General features: G+C 39.0%; 1 protein-coding gene across 1 annotated transcript; it reads right to left on the bottom strand.

Moving 5' to 3' along the window:
• Positions 1-1733: 1733 nt before the first annotated feature.
• On the bottom strand, positions 1734-14004 carry LOC134364950 (beta-2-glycoprotein 1-like). The gene is made up of 8 exons (XM_063081164.1): positions 13911-14004; positions 13349-13525; positions 11796-11892; positions 10430-10506; positions 7667-7855; positions 5148-5327; positions 3228-3425; positions 1734-1849 (listed from the first exon to the last, which is right to left on the bottom strand). The coding sequence occupies exons 1-8, from the start codon at positions 13972-13974 to the stop codon at positions 1794-1796; spliced, it is 1038 nt and encodes a 345-aa protein (XP_062937234.1). The 5' UTR covers positions 13975-14004; the 3' UTR covers positions 1734-1793.
• Between the last annotated feature and the right edge of the window lie 1911 nt (positions 14005-15915).

Here is a 15915-nt window from a genome sequence, read left to right as displayed (position 1 = left end):
ATTTTTTAAGGTTAAGTAATAGGAATGCAGAGCTTTTAAACGGCAGCCTGGAAGGGAGAGGAGCCACCACGGTTTTGATAAAAGGAGCAGGAGCAGAGAGCATCTTGGAGAGGAGATCCGGCCCCCACCATATGGAATCAGATAAAGTCCTGACAAAGAAGCATAGGTGAGGAGATATCTACAGGGAACACAGATTTTAAAAACAGTAATGAGTAGTATATCGTGCAGATGGCAAAAGTAAATAACTCCTTCCTGGACTTTTATAAAAACGGGACTAAAGATTTGGAGCAGTAGCTGGAAAAAGATGTGCAGTAATGGAAGATTTTTTAAAATAGGTGATATTACCATATATTTGAATATTGATTGAAATTCTCTCATAGAAAGGAAAAAAAATGGATGAGCATTCATTGGAGGAGTAAAATCTTTAAGTTGGAGAAAGGAGACCCAGCGCATTGAGAGGGTTTGTCCCTTGGATGAGATCTCAAAGTTCATCCCTCATAACAAGACATAAGGCAGAGTACATGGTACAGATACAGGCAGGATGATGCATTTGATAGTGGAAAGATGAAAAAGGATCTTTTCTATTTTCTCAGTGAAATGAGGAGCAAGGTTATCTGCTGAGTGTGAGGAGAAGGAAGCTGGCTTGAGGAGGATTGAAAAGAGAAATAGCCACTTTGGAGAGCAGAGGAGTGAACAAACTAGAGGAATATGATGGGACTGCTGGGCAGAACTGAGGGCCTATGTCATGTCTGTGTTCATGAATGTCAAGGGGGACCCATTGGCATGGGAGTGAGTTTTGCTTTTTTCCCAGCAACATCCCAGGCGCAGGCATAGGAAGCAGGTGAAGCCTGGAGTGAGTCTGTCCAGCACGTGCTACGGGAGGACGGGGCAGGGGAGCTGAACAAATGCAGAAGAGCAACGTCCATGGTGGCTCATGGGATTTTAGTGGGGAAGACAAGGCTTTTTGGCGTTATGTAAACCTGACTTCAAGGGTTCAAATCCTGTTCTATTGACCTGGAAGTCCATGCTTATTTCTTTATGGTGATGCTTCTCAAACTTGAGGATGCATGAGAGTTATCTGGGAACTTTGTCATAAATGTAGATTTCTGGGCCATCCTCAAAAATTCTGGGACACAGCCTTTTTTCTTTGTAATAAGTAAACAGTTAATACTGATGTGGGGGGGGGGGGTCTGTGAATCTTCCCATGAAAAACACTGCATTGCAAGTGTTTTAGTGAAAGCACTTGAAAGTAGGATTAGGTAGAGGGGAACTGGGTTACTCAGATCATTGTTTACATTTTCCATTTCACAGCCATGAAATGATTATGTTCCAAATATCTGGGTTTCTTTGCATGTCCTCATTCATAAGTGGGAGCTAAGAAACAAAGAAAGAAAGGCCATAATAAAACATTGAACTTGCAGAAGGAGAGAACAGACCTATAGTTACTAGAGGCAGGAAAGGGGGAGGGGGAGGGAGGATATGGAATAATTGGGAAATGGACACAAAAAGTAATTATGATCTGTAATGATGAACATGCTAATAATATTGATTTGATCATCACACACTGTACACAAATACTGATAGTCAACTCTACTCCATAAATATGTATAAATAAAAATTAAAATTAAAAAATAAATTTAAAAGCACAAATATTTGGGTTTCTTAACCAGATAACATAGAAGGATAACATAAGGAGGCAATAAGTTCAGTAACTTTATTTTTTCACCTCCATTAGTTTCCTTGGAAAAACACAGATACGGGTATGGCATTTAATGTTGAATCTGAAAACCACTTTAGCATGGCTTTACATCTGATGCATCAGTTTTCCAGAAAGCGAAAGAACTGTGTTCTGTTGGGGGAGAAAAAGATAAACATTCTAAGAGAAACAATCATTTCTTAAATTTGTTAAATAGCTAAGCCAACTCAAATACATTTTACAAATGTGTGGAATAAATGTAATTATATGAATGAAACCACTTAGCACGAGGTTTAAGTGATGGGAGAAAACATCAGGGAAATCATAAGGCACCATTCCCAAGAGAGAAAATAAAAGGTTCTTTATAACTCTGACAGTCAAGATTAGAAGAAAAAAACTGCACCAGCCCTTTGTTTTTTTCTCCAATGCACTAACAGCGCTGCATCTGCCTGAGTAAGGGAGAACAGGCTGAAGAAATACATCAACAAAACTCTGATTTTTTTAAAAAAATTATCGTCTTCTAATATTTTTTCTGCTGATTTGTATTAGGTATTGTACTTTGTCAATTTCAGTATTTAACATCTCACCAGGGCTCTGCTATCTTTTGAACAATAACAATTTATTGAGTGCATTTCTGACTACTTGTAGTTGTAATTATAATAATGTCATGGTAATTTCATTGGCACGCATGACCCCATGTCATGCATAATATTTCTAATAATCAAACTAACCCTAAGACGTGGGTATTATTAGCTAGTTATCATTCCTTTCTCTCCCTCTACTGTCTGCTTCTCAGACATCTCTTCCGAGCTCCATTTACTCCCAACTGTCTTCTCCCAGCTGCCAAGAGGGGCCTGTCAGTGTTTTTGGAGCATTTCTAAACCTAGAGCGGACAATAGCTTTGGCCTTTTCTTTTCTATCAACAAAGATATTTAAATCCTAAACCTGAAACCTTGCAAGGTTAGCAGCTCTCAATGCTGGCCATTATACATTTCTCTGTCTCATACAAACATAATATCATCTTCCTTAGAATATTTTGCTCTAACGAATACTTTGTTCTAATGGATACTTTTCAACCTCTAGGAATTGCTGAAGGAAGGGGAAAAAATGTTAGAAGATCTATAGACCAATTACCATTTCTATGAGTTGCCTTGTAATTTGGGGTGAGTTCTTTATAATTTGGGATGAAGATGTGATTAATATTTTTATTATTTAATATACGACTTAGTATTATTATTATTATTTAAGCTTAACTTGGAATTATACATGATGGCATAATTCACCTTAAGAGTCATTGAATAAAACCACAACCCTGAGTTTTAAGGAAAAGAATTGGAAAGGAAGATGTTTATGCGAGTGAAATTGCTATAAGCAGCTCACTGCTTCGTCTGGTTGTTTCTCTCTGTCACCCTCTTTTAAAAAACTCAGTGGCCTAATTGATATTGCTTCCTGTAGTCATTATATAACACAAGTGCTGATTATGGTGAGGGGCAGGTGGAAGTCCTAGCCGAAAGATCCAACATAGTCTTACCCTTGAAGCATTTGGGTATTTCAATGGTGCCGTCTATGCACTGGGCTTCCTCTGTATAGCTACACTTCTTCTCCTTATTTTTGCAGAAGAAAGAAACCTTGTCACCATGTAGCATTCCATTCTTAAATTTTTCCTGGAGCTGCACTCTCTCTCCTTGGTATAGGACAGTAGCTTTTTTAACAGATAATTTACAAGATGCTGAAAGAGAAATTGTTTGTAGTCAGACTTAAAAGTTCAGTAAATCTTTCTGAAAGAAAATATAATGTTTGAACCAGTAGACAACACCTGAAACAGATTGGCCAAGACAAGAAGTTTCCATGACTGCACAGTGAATAATGTCACTATGATTGCTAATGGCAGTTCTCTATCAATAGAACTGTTACACATGGCTTCCAAGATGGCCTTTTCTTCCCATGCAGTAGACACATAAGAAGGTCACAGCAGAAACATCAGATTCTTGGCTTCAGTGAAAAAGAAATTCTGATAGATATTGCCATTTCCTGTAAGCTTACATGGCCGACTCAGATCCCATTTATTGAGCTGGTGCATCCATCAACCAGCCACTGTGAGTGTCGGCTGATAACAGTTCACAAGTGCTCCTCTCTCTGAAACATTGCCTTCAGTCTAGAGAAGCTACCTCTTCTACTGGGTTATGCAAACCAACCCCACTGCCACCCCAGGGTCAGAGAAGGGAGCAGCCAGTAGCCAGTGACTGACTGACTGACAAGGGGGTACAAAAAGCAGGTCCTCTTGCCTCTTGGTGGGTTAACTCTTAATTCATGGAGAATTCATGCTCCAGAGCTCCCAGGGGGATCACACTGAAGCTGGACTCTAGCTGAGACCACATTCTTGTTCAAAACATAGCCCCTAGATCAGCATCAGCATCACCTGGGAACTTGGTAGAAACACAGATTCTCAGGTCCCATCCCAGATCTACTGAATTAGAAACTCTGAGGGTGGAACCCAGAGATCTGTATTTAAGCAAGCCTTCCAGGAGATTCTGACACACAGTGAAGTTTGAGAACTAGCACCCTATCCTACCCTACCTGTCTCACTCTCTATCTTGAGACACTCAATGAATCAACTGACTTGAATCCCTGTCTTAGGCTCTGCTTCTAGGAGACTCCAACCTAAGACGCTAGTCATTCACCACTTTGCCTGCTGGGCCAAATTTCCTCTTTCTGCTTAAACTGTCCAGCCCACAGCAACTTGAGCACAGATATAATGCTAAGTTGTAGTTCTTTTTCATAAGTATGACACTGACTGGATGAAGGATAGACTCCTAACTCAAGAGGAACCCATGTCTCAGGGAAAAGATGCCAGCTGGTGACAAATCCTTTAGCTGAGAGGTCCTGGTATAGACTCAAGTCATGTTCAGGGTGAGTAAGCAGAGACACATAGAGATGGGAGAGGCCACTGAGATATGGGAAGAGTAGCAATAGTTCCTGACTTTCAGTTCCAGTTCTCAGGAGTACCAGTTGTATTTCACCTCCTCATCATCAATGTCCATAAAAACCTGTCGCCTTTTTACAATAAGCCCCAATTTTCTTGAATCAGCTTGAATGCGTGGTTTGTTTTTGCAATGAAGAGTCTTGACTAGAGAGAGCGAAGAAAAAAAAAAAAGAAAGGATGCTCATAGGCAAAGACTTAAGAGCAAATATAGGAAGCCCACATGATCTTTTACCATATTATCAATGCTTACAAAGAATCTGTTTATTTCGTACAGTGTAATATCAAGCAAGGTTCCTAAGCATGAGGCTTCCCCATGCACATGTGAGTCCTAAAGGCTTTCACGTGCCAACAGCTGTGAAGCAAGTCAGAGCAACAGGTGGAAAAATGATTGGAACAGGAAATGGCAAGTAAAGGTGATTCAGTAGATAAGTTCAGAGACCTTGTGGGACCTCACCCATATTTCCATACCTTTGCAACTTGGTGTTGCAGACCAGTTCCCCAGTTCGGTGCATTCTACTTCTTCTGGACCATCCAGGACATGTGCATCATGGCAACCATATGTAGCTTTATCCTTGTAATGAAGTGCTTGTTTTGCAGGATAGTTCACAAATCCATTGTCTGGTCTTGATGGGAATGGGCACTTTACTTCTAAAAATTCAGTAAGACATATTAGGAATAAATAGTAGTGTTGTCCAGTAGTTGTGAAAAGGCATGTTCCTTTTTCTTATACTCATGGAACTCTAGGTATTAAAAAGGAAACACTTTGAAGGTAAATTAATGACACGCTATTAAGTTCTTTGGGCTTTCGCATATAATCATAAGGTATTATTGACTGGAAATTTCATCTCCACACAGCCTAAGATGATGAATTTGAAAGAAAAAAAAAAGTCTGTCTCTTTTAACCAACAAACCATGAAATTAAAACACAAAGACTGCACCCCCATGCATATTTAGCATGCTATTATTTGGTTTTAAAATGCTAAGCCTAATTGTTATTATTGTCTGCAGACTATGCAAGAAGCCAGCACGAAACATGTCAGAGAAAAATGGTGCTGCTTCCTGGCCTCCTTAAGATCCTCAAGAGTAGAGCCCCAAATCCTTATCTCCATCTAGCGCAGTACAAGAAAGCAAGGCTGGAGCCAGGAGCACAATGTTCTTGGGAGCTTGTTTAATGAGGAAGTTAAGAGGACAAGCTCCAGAGTCAGACCACTTGGCTCAATTTTGGCTCTGCCACACAGTGAATAAAAAACAATCCATGAGTCTATAACAACACTAAAAAGACAGTAGATGGAGGGAAAGCTTTTTTCTATAAAGGAAAGCCACCTAATAAATGTAGAAGGAAAGACAGAATTAGAAAGTCACTGTTTTGTAGCCACCAACATCATAATTGATAGAGTCAAGGATTGTTAATGGATTTTAAAATGATTGCTAGAGAGTGGACATTCACGTGGTCTCAAAGTATCACTGACAGGTTGCTTACTAATCCCAAAGAAAAAGAGGTGTTTTTACCAAGAGGTGGTCTGGCACACCCCACCTGACCAAGGGATCAAAGTAAGCGTGACCAAGGATGGACCAACTGACACTATGTCTCTCCTGATGTGGTGGAATGTATTCGCTTGAATCTAAGCATGAGTAAATAACCAACCAAATTCAGATTATGAAACACTCTACAAGACAACTGACCTATACTCTTCAAAAATGTCAATGAAAGACAACAAAAGAGACAGAGGATCATTCTTAATTAGGAAAAACTAAAGAGACATGACAACTAAATAGAAGATGTGATTCTTAATTAGACCCTGCATAAAACAAAACACACGTGTAGGGGATACTTCTGAGTCCACTGCAAAAAGTTACATCTGAAATAAATGTCACATGATATTATTGTTAATTGTTTATAGTATTATAATTGTTTAAATTATTGTTGTTAATAACTCAAAACACGTTCAATGGCTTGGGTACAGTGATAATATGGAAGGTCCTTGTTCTTAGTACATTTATGCTGAAATATTTATGGGTAAGTGTTTTGATGCATACAACTTTTTTTCAGATAATTCAGGGGAAAAAAATCTGTCTATAGAGAAACAGAGGGAGAAAATGTCACAACGTGTTAACAGTTGATACGTCTAGGTAAACAAAACAAAACAAAACAAAAGAACCGATTGCTTAGAACTTGGAAGAATTAAGTCACATAACACTAGCAGGAGACCAGAACCTGGCCCAGAGTAAGTGCCCAAAAAGGTGCTAGTTACTATTGTTCTTTGTAGTTCCCCCATGCTAAAAATCAGTTATGTTTTGAATCATTCAATAGCTAATTGTAATATCCATCACTGGAGATGTTAGCAGTCCTTAAAATAACTCTTTGTGCCCATAATAAACTCTATAATTTGTCTACCTGTTACACTGACAAATTCAAAGATGGTAATGACAGGTCAAGTCAAAGGAAAAAGAATTTTCATAATTTAAAAAACAAAAATTAAATATTTCTGTGGTTCTTAAATTTAGGTAAAGATTGTAAAGATTTACAGCACTCGACTACAATCGAGTATTTACCTTAATCTCCCAGGATTCCCCATGTTAATCCTGGCTTCTCTTCGCCAGCCTCACTGAAATACTCAGCCATCTGTGGACACACCCTGTCCTTTCATGCCTCCCTGACTTTGCACCACTGTGCCCGTGTGTGGCACGTCTTCCCCTCATTCTTCACTCCTCCTCCAAGGCCCATTCTAAGGGTCACCGTCTCTGGGAAGATTTCCCAGGCAGCTCTGGAGAGTTAATTGCATTATATATCATTCCCCTGGGTCAGGAGCCAGGTCTCACTCATCTAGTATCCCCAGTACCTAGCACACTCCCTGGCACACGGTAGATGCTCAATAAACATGTGTCGAATGAGGTGATCTGAAACACTCCACAATAGTTGGAATTTTCAATACTTTTCAAATCTGGGTTTCCACACTACCGTAATTATTTTGTCTTATTGCACCTACCTCTGCATTCTGGTAATTTGGTCCAATTCCCATGTGCTGTGCAGGCAATTGTATTATTTCCAAACATGGCATGTTGTGGTAAACATTCAAAGACTGCTGTGTCCTGATACACGGAGTTGTTTCCAGCTGATGGGTTATAAACACTAAGTGTTGCAAACTTTGGTACAGGTGGTGGAGGGCAGGTTACGGCTGGAAAAAGAAAGAGCTATCATTTCTATGAAAACAGTTGAGGCTTTTAAACATACTCTTCCCAGAAAGAAAAAAAATCCAAAGATGAACTTGAGAAAATGAAAAATACTAGATCAAATACTAGAGTAGAAACAGTCAATTGTGAATGCAAAGTAAGAAAATATGATCCTTATACACTGTTGGTGGGAATGTAAATAGGACAGCCATCATGGAAAACTGAATGGAGGTTCCTCAAACAACTGCAGATAGAACTGCCGTATGATCCAGCAATCCCACTGTTGGGTGTATACCCAAAGGAACGGAAATCATCATGTTGAAGGGATACCTGCACTCCTGTGTTTATTGCAGCTCTATTTACAATAGCCGAGATATGGAATCAACTAAAATGTACATCAATGGATGACAGTATAAAGAAAATGTGGTATATATACACAATGGAACACTACTCAGCCATAAAAAAGAATGAAATTCTGCCATTCGCAGCCACATGGATGAGCTTGGAAAAAATAATGGTAAGTGAAGTAAGCCAGGCACAGAAAGAGAAATACCACATGAGAGAAAGAAAGAGAGATAGAGGAGGGAAGAAGGAAAGAAAGAAAGATACAATAATATGTTGAACGTTCACAAGGAGAGAACAGAGCCCTGGTTACTAGAGCGGGGAAACGGGGAGGGGGAGGGACTAGTGAGGAACTAGTTAATAGACACAAGGAATGATTACATTTTGTAACGATGAACATGCTGATTGTCCTGATTTGGTCATCAGACATTGTCCACAGGTATTGATATTCAACTCTGTACCACACAAATATGGTTAATCAATTATTTTTCAATAAAAAAAGAAAGAAAATATGATCCCCAAATCAGATGTCCAAACCAGTCAAAAAACTAAATAATTAAGTAGATTTAAGTCTTGCTACCACTAATTTGCCTTCTACAACAACACAATGGTTAAGTTTCCATAAAATCTTTGATCCAGAGCCTACATTGGAAGATGTTTCTGGAAGACAGAATCGGTGGGGGACATTGTTGGGGGACCATCTGAAATAATGGCTGGTGACAGCCACTTGATACAAAGTTGTTTGTAATATCTGAGTTCCATCGCTGGTTCAGTTTATTTGTTCCTATTGAACACCTCCTGCTTTTGGACTCTCTGTGTATGGAGACTATACAAGTAGCTTCAAGGACCCAGAGACATGGTAGTGGCTTGTCACCTCAATCTGACTAATATGGAGTTTCAACAAATTCAGGGAAAGTTAGAAGATAATAGAAGATAGTGCAGACTAAACATGATTTAACTTGAATGATCTAGATCCTTGCTACTCAAAGCGTGGTCCATGGACTAGCAGCATGGGCATTGCCTGGGAGCTTGTTAGAATGTAGAAGCTCAGACCCGACCCCAGACACAGAAGCTACATATGAACAAGATGCCCAGGTCATTCATATGTACGTTAAAGTATGAGAGGTACTCATTTAAATCAGATTGAGGCTGGGCTGGTTAGCTCAGTTGGTTAGAGTGCCACTTTGTACCAAGATCGAGGTTTTGGCTCCCCATGCCAGCCAGCTGCAAAAAATAAATTAGATTGAGGCTAAAACAGCCTTTTTTGCTTGTAACTAAAAAGAAAAAATTGAATTTACATAATTATATAAAGTCATTTAAAGGAGAAACTATTTACAGGAACCACGGTAATTCCTACTGCTGAGTAAAAAATTCTATTTATCCTTTAAAAAGCTTTCCTTTTTATAGTTTGGTTTTCCTTAAATTAGGATTTATTTGGAATTGCTTTACTTTTCCACTAGCTTTTGCTAGGACAGGCCTCAATGAAACGTTGAAGAACCATAGCTGTTGTGCTGAATGGACCTCCTGGTCAAAGATCAGACTTAAATAAATCCCGTTAGGGAACATAATAATGCCCCTCCCTACACAAGCAAAGCTCAGCTGACTGCCCAGTAAACCAGCAGCGCCTCTTGGAGGAATCTCAGTCAGTCCTACCACGCAAAGCCCTTTGATGGGCTCTTAGCTTACTGTGAGGTTACACCCCTTGTCTCCCTATCACTAGACTCACCCCCTGAGGGCAGAGCTCTCTTCTTTGGCATTATAGGCTAAGTGCTGAGAACAGGATCTGCCATGTATTAGGCCCTCAACACAAAATTATTGAATATGTGAATGAATGAATGAGGGTCCAGAGCAGGAGGAAAATGTTTGATCTCGCTGTTTGCAGAAGTTCTCCTAGTCAAATGGTAGCAGTCCCTGATGTCCAATGCCACACATATCCAAGCCCCTGCCAAAACACTGTGGAAACATCGATGTTAACAAACCCAGCAACGACCGGCCCCACCAGGTGGAGGATACAAACTGTGTTCACAAATAGAATGCCTCCCTTCTGTTATTCCAAAGTGGTTGTTTCATTGTCCAGAGCAGGATGAGATCAGGATGGACATTCCCCATAGTGGTGGCCAGCCGTCTCATCGAGCCAGGATTCAGGGGTTTCGAGGGTGTGGGACAGTCAGTGCTAAAACCAAGAAAGCTCTGGCTTAACTGATCTCTCTCCCCATAACTGGGACCCATAGACTCACGAGCACAGACAGGAAGCTCCTGACTCCATTTTCCTTCCTCAGTGCATTTAACAGAATTAGTCCCATTCAGGTAAAACCTGCAAAAGGAAAATTTAATCTCTCAAGTGGTAAGATCATCCATCATTTGCATTTCAAATGTTTTCTCCATTGAGCATTGCTTCTTATAATACCATTGACTTCTGTCCATATTATAATGCTGTTTTCCTGAGGATCTTTACACTCATCTAGGGCTTATCAAGTCTCCCAGCCAATGCTGCAGGTGAGTCGCTGGAGGGTTTCATAGCTGCTGAGAGTAAAAGCCAAACCCCTAAATCCCTCATCTCCAACCTGTTGGCAACTTAACTTTATGTAAAAACAAAAAGCAAAGAACCGTCACTTTTTCAGAATGACAAAAGTAAATCAAAATAAGTAACCACTGCTATTCATTTTCTTAGAGCCTACTGACACGACTGTGTAAAAACAATGTGGTCTATCACTAATGAAAATGTAACATTCTCTCCTTAAAGACATTTTTTCAAGGTCATTTGTCATTGGACCCACCCATAATTTGAGTTTCAGATGAAAGGGCTGTATTTCTCTTTCACACATAGTATGTCTTAATCTCTAATCCCAAACAAGTATCCTTAGTAAAATTTTGGCCTGATGTCCAGCCGGTGTTTTACGGACACTGTCACAGTGGTGTCTTTTCTCATAAGGCAGGTGAGCTATGTGACCAACCATAAGTGCTTTCTTCTTGGGGATGTTGTACTGCATTACATGCAGATTAAGAGAATTATGTCCTACATTAACACACTCCCAATCTTCTTGAAAGGATTCCCTTCTATAGACTACCAGGTTGGTCAATCAAATTATCATCATAACTAAAGCCCAAGACTTATTCAAAGTATATTAACCCTATGCCAGGATTTGGCCCAGAGATTATAAGGAATTATCATCCAAGTTCAATCATTTCAATATATCTTCTCAGATAAGAAATTTAATCAGGAACATAAAAATTAGATATAGTAGTGACTGCATATTTCATTAGTTGTTGTATTCTTCTCTCCTTACCCCAACCCTTAACATCACTGTAAATATACATAAGGAATCTTCATACAGCACAGCCTTATAACACCAAGGTCATGGGTTCAGATCCCCGTACTGCAGGAATCTTCAAAAAGTTCACGGAAGGATGCATATTATCTTTCAATTATATTTTTCCATTAACTTTTTGAAGTACCATCTTATTAAAAGCAAAACTGAAAATTATTTGCATTCGGCAAATCCAACCTAAAGGCTGGAAATAAAATATGAACCATTCTAGAAGTTTAGCTTGAGCACACAGAAATGTGCTCTGTTAGCTGCTTAGTTGCAAGGAAATCCTTACCCGGTGTTACAAGCAAAACTGATAGTGTTGGGATATTCAAAAGTTGTGTAGCGTACAGCTCCATGTTCTAAGATTCCAGCAAAAGGACACACTCTGGCTGCGATTCAAAGATAAAAAGGTTTATTTCTATTTATAGAATTTTCCATTTAAATAAAAATATATAAACTAATTTCCATCCTTTGATTCAATAACTCTACTAGTAACTATTCTAAGAAAGCAATTCAAAATAAGACGAATAATATATGCACCAAGATGTTCATTACAGTGTCAACTGCTAATAACAAAATGTCGACAGTCTAAAGATTCACTATCAGGAGAATGTTTTAGTTAATCATGGTAAATCAATAGTTGAATTATTAAGCAGCCAATGAAATATGAATTATGAAGACTATAAAGACATTCAATGTTTATGATATGCTGACAAATATAGAAAGATACAAAATTGTGCATAATCCCTGCAATGATGCAAAAATATACACATGGAAAATAACTTGAAAAATGACATTGTTAGTGTTCCAGAGTTACAGTTGATGTAAAGAAAAAATTTTCCTAATAATGGTATAGTGGTTTTTTATTAAAAATTATGTTTAGTCTTTTTTAATAAAAAGCACACTAAAGTCACTTGCATGAACATGTATAATTATGACAAAGGTCATGTTCATATAACCAAAATAACCAGAGCTTAGACAGGTCCATAATTTGGCTGCTTAACTTCTACATGTAATTGCCTGAAATTCAAACTGGTTGATTGCTCAATATCTGACTGTAAAAAATAATGCTAGCATGATATCATATAACCATGTTCCGAAGAATAAATAAAAGCAATCATTTATAATAATTGTATATAAAGATATATGTATATATGTTATATTTATATAATATATGTATATAAATTATATTATATGCACATGGGTATATAAACTAATATGAATATGTAATATGTATATTTATGTACATATATAATTAATATGTATATAAATCACCTTGTTAATTTAATTTAACATAATATATTTCATTTTTTGTTATGAACATAACATAATATATACATAATTTAGGTGAAATTTATATCCATTTCAGTAACTGTTAAGTCTGTTTTCATTTTGAGGCAAAGTCCAAAACTATGAAGATTCCCCAAGTTTTGTTTTTCCAAGTGTCTCTTTGGCTTCAGTTTATACGAGGGTACTGTAAAAAGTTCATGGAAAGATTTGTATTATCTTTCAATTCTATTTCTCCATGAACATTTTGAAGTAGCCTCATATTTTAGAGTATCTGCATTTGTCTTTTAACCTCTATAGTGTTTTCATCTCCTTTCATTACAGCAGGTCCCTTCATCAAACCTCCCCTAGTTCCAGGCTATGATTCTCTGGATAGCACTATTGTCCTTTCTTTCTTCTGCCATGGAGAACCTCCCAGACCTTCTTGCTTCTTCACAGCCCTCTACTCTGCAGCTTCTGCTGGTTCTCTGCACCCTGAGTATGACCAGGTAAGTTATTCCCCCAAAATGTCCAGAATCCAAATGAGGGGAGAGAATGTGAGAGAAGGTGCTGACTTACGTGTACATTTCAGGGTGTTGACGGGCCACATTCCTGTGAGAGGGCAGGTAAACCGTCTCATCCCTCCCTGGGACACATAGCCTGGCTGGCAGGAGTACACTATCTGCTCCCCTGGGTCATAGAACGTTTTTAATGGAACAACTGTTGCAAACGGTAAAATTTCTGGTTTGGGACACGCTGAAACAGAGTAAAAAACATATGGTTAAGAAATCTCTATTTGCATTTTTAAGCTCAGCTAGTGCAGAAATGAAAAACATTTAATGCTACCAATAATAAGTATACCAAGTTTCATGTCAAATACTTCATGTGCAATATCTCATCTAATCTCCCCAACCATTTGAAGTAGGTTCAATTATCCCCATTTTACAGGTAGGTACACTGAGGCTAAACTGGCTAAATACATTATGGAGGAACTTTAAGCATGGCAGTATTAAAGAGTAAGTATCAATTCAGTCTCCAGCATCCACTCTAACGAAAACTTAAAGTTATCATTGTTCATCCCTGACATATACTAGGGGGTTAGATGTATTAACTATTTTTTCCAACAACAGAAAATACTTACTCCGTCCTGCGATAGCCACATGGCAGAGAAAACTTGAGAACAAGATGAGCGCTGGAGAAGTCATTGTGGCTGATTCACAGTGGCACTGCTAAAGTGGCTTTCCGCTACCAAAAAGAGACATACAAATTTAAAAGTGCTTAAATATTAACCATTTTTTGGTGTACTTTTATCTCTGCAAATAAAAGATAAAGTATCATGATTTGAAAGGAACGCTAAGACCTACATTCTTTAATCATTTACTCTCCACTTCTGTGGGTCTGTTGTGAAATCTCTGGCAGATGGTTTCTGTCTTTGTGGCGTCTTTGTTAATGGCACTGAACAGTTCATTATTCCCTCCGACAGAATCCTGGTGATTTCTGATTGTCTGGGCCTTTCATTCTCTATCTTTTGTTTTGTGTATGTTGTAGATGGAGCACCAGAAGGTCGAAGCTTCTTTTCACCCACAGCCTTTGCATATAAACTTAGGACAATCAGCTATTCTCTGTGTCTCAGTCTCCACATCTCTAAAATGATGTTCCGGTTTCCACGTACACAAGTCCAAAGAACATCTTCAAAAAGGCATGTACAACTTTAAAGCCCCCAAACTGAGCCCAACACCTTCTCTCACAAAATGACTATTTCTTCCCAATTCCCCTTTTATCTGTAGTTGATAAAAAGGTCCCCCCGGTAGCTACTGTTATGACTTGGAGGTGTCCTTGAGTCCTTGACCACCTCTCATATCAAATCCACGAAAATTCCTGCTCATCCAGTCTTAATATGTCTTAGTTCTGTCTGCACAGATTTCTAGATCTGTTTTAGGAATTGGAAAGTTAATACTAAATTATAGGTTGGGGCTCAAAGAAGAAAAGGAGTTTGGTAGGAAGAGAGATTGGGCCGGCATTGATGATGTTGCTTGGGAGGGTTCAGAAGGGACCATCCATGATTCCTTAATTCTTTTACTCATCATTTTCTCTGAGAAACTGAATATACACATGGACAACGGCCAGGCCATTTACGAAAATAGAACTCTGACCCACAGTCTGTGGAGCAACCAGTCTAGCCACAACCTCGGCAGCAATTGGTTCAATTTCAGACCAGCCAGAGAAAGCCAAACACGTTCCTCTAAGCAATCACATAGGATGCTGCACTTCAGTGAGCCCACCTCCGTCTTTCCCACACCAACAACCTTCAGGGTGGACTTGAAACCTTCCTTTTTTTCTATGATAAAGTTTTCCCACTCTTCTGCCTAACTTTGAGTCTCTGCCAAACACAGGGATGAGGGCCAACTCCCTTGCTATAGCAAGCTCCGAATAAATAACCTCTGCTTGTTCTCATCTGGGTGGCCTTGGTCTGTATTCACAGGTCTAATGTTTCTTGAGACCCTGCAGCCTGAGAAATGTGCATGTCAGGCAGTGTGTTCATAAACTATGCTCCTAATGAACATCGCGTTCCATGATGAGAAGAAAAGTGTACTGCCACTAATATAAAATAATGACGATCCTTCCCCTTTCCAAGGTTCTGCTTTATTGCAGAGAATTTCCTCGACAGGTGGAAAAGAAAGAAAACTAATGAAGTCAAGGGGGGCCAAGTTGTTCTATACAATAAAGATCTGAGGTAGATGGGAATAGGGAGAGATAAACCAAACAGGTTGGGCATTGGGAAAAGAAAACTTGGGGAGAAGGCTGAAATTGAGAAGAGAATATTTTCAGCAGCAGCCACAACCTCAGTGATCGACACTGAGAGGAACAGAGATAGGGAGAGGGGTTTTTCAATGATGTTTGCTGGTGGCTGTACTCTCTACATAAGCGAACTTTCTAGAGGGGTGGAAATACTCTGTATTTTACTTTAGGAGGTTGTTACTTGAATACATGCAATTATCAAAAGTCATCAAACTAAACATTTCAGATCTGTGCACTTATTGAATTATACCTCAACTGAAGAACAATGCACTCCTTTTCAAGTCATGGGGCAGACATGAGCTGGGCAGCCACGGCGATCCATGTGAGAATGGCAGGCTGGCAGTGTC

This window comes from Cynocephalus volans, chromosome 16 (assembly GCF_027409185.1).
Source record: "Cynocephalus volans isolate mCynVol1 chromosome 16, mCynVol1.pri, whole genome shotgun sequence".
NCBI classification, from domain to species: domain Eukaryota; kingdom Metazoa; phylum Chordata; class Mammalia; order Dermoptera; family Cynocephalidae; genus Cynocephalus; species Cynocephalus volans.
This window is presented reverse-complemented; position numbering and strand designations above follow the sequence as displayed.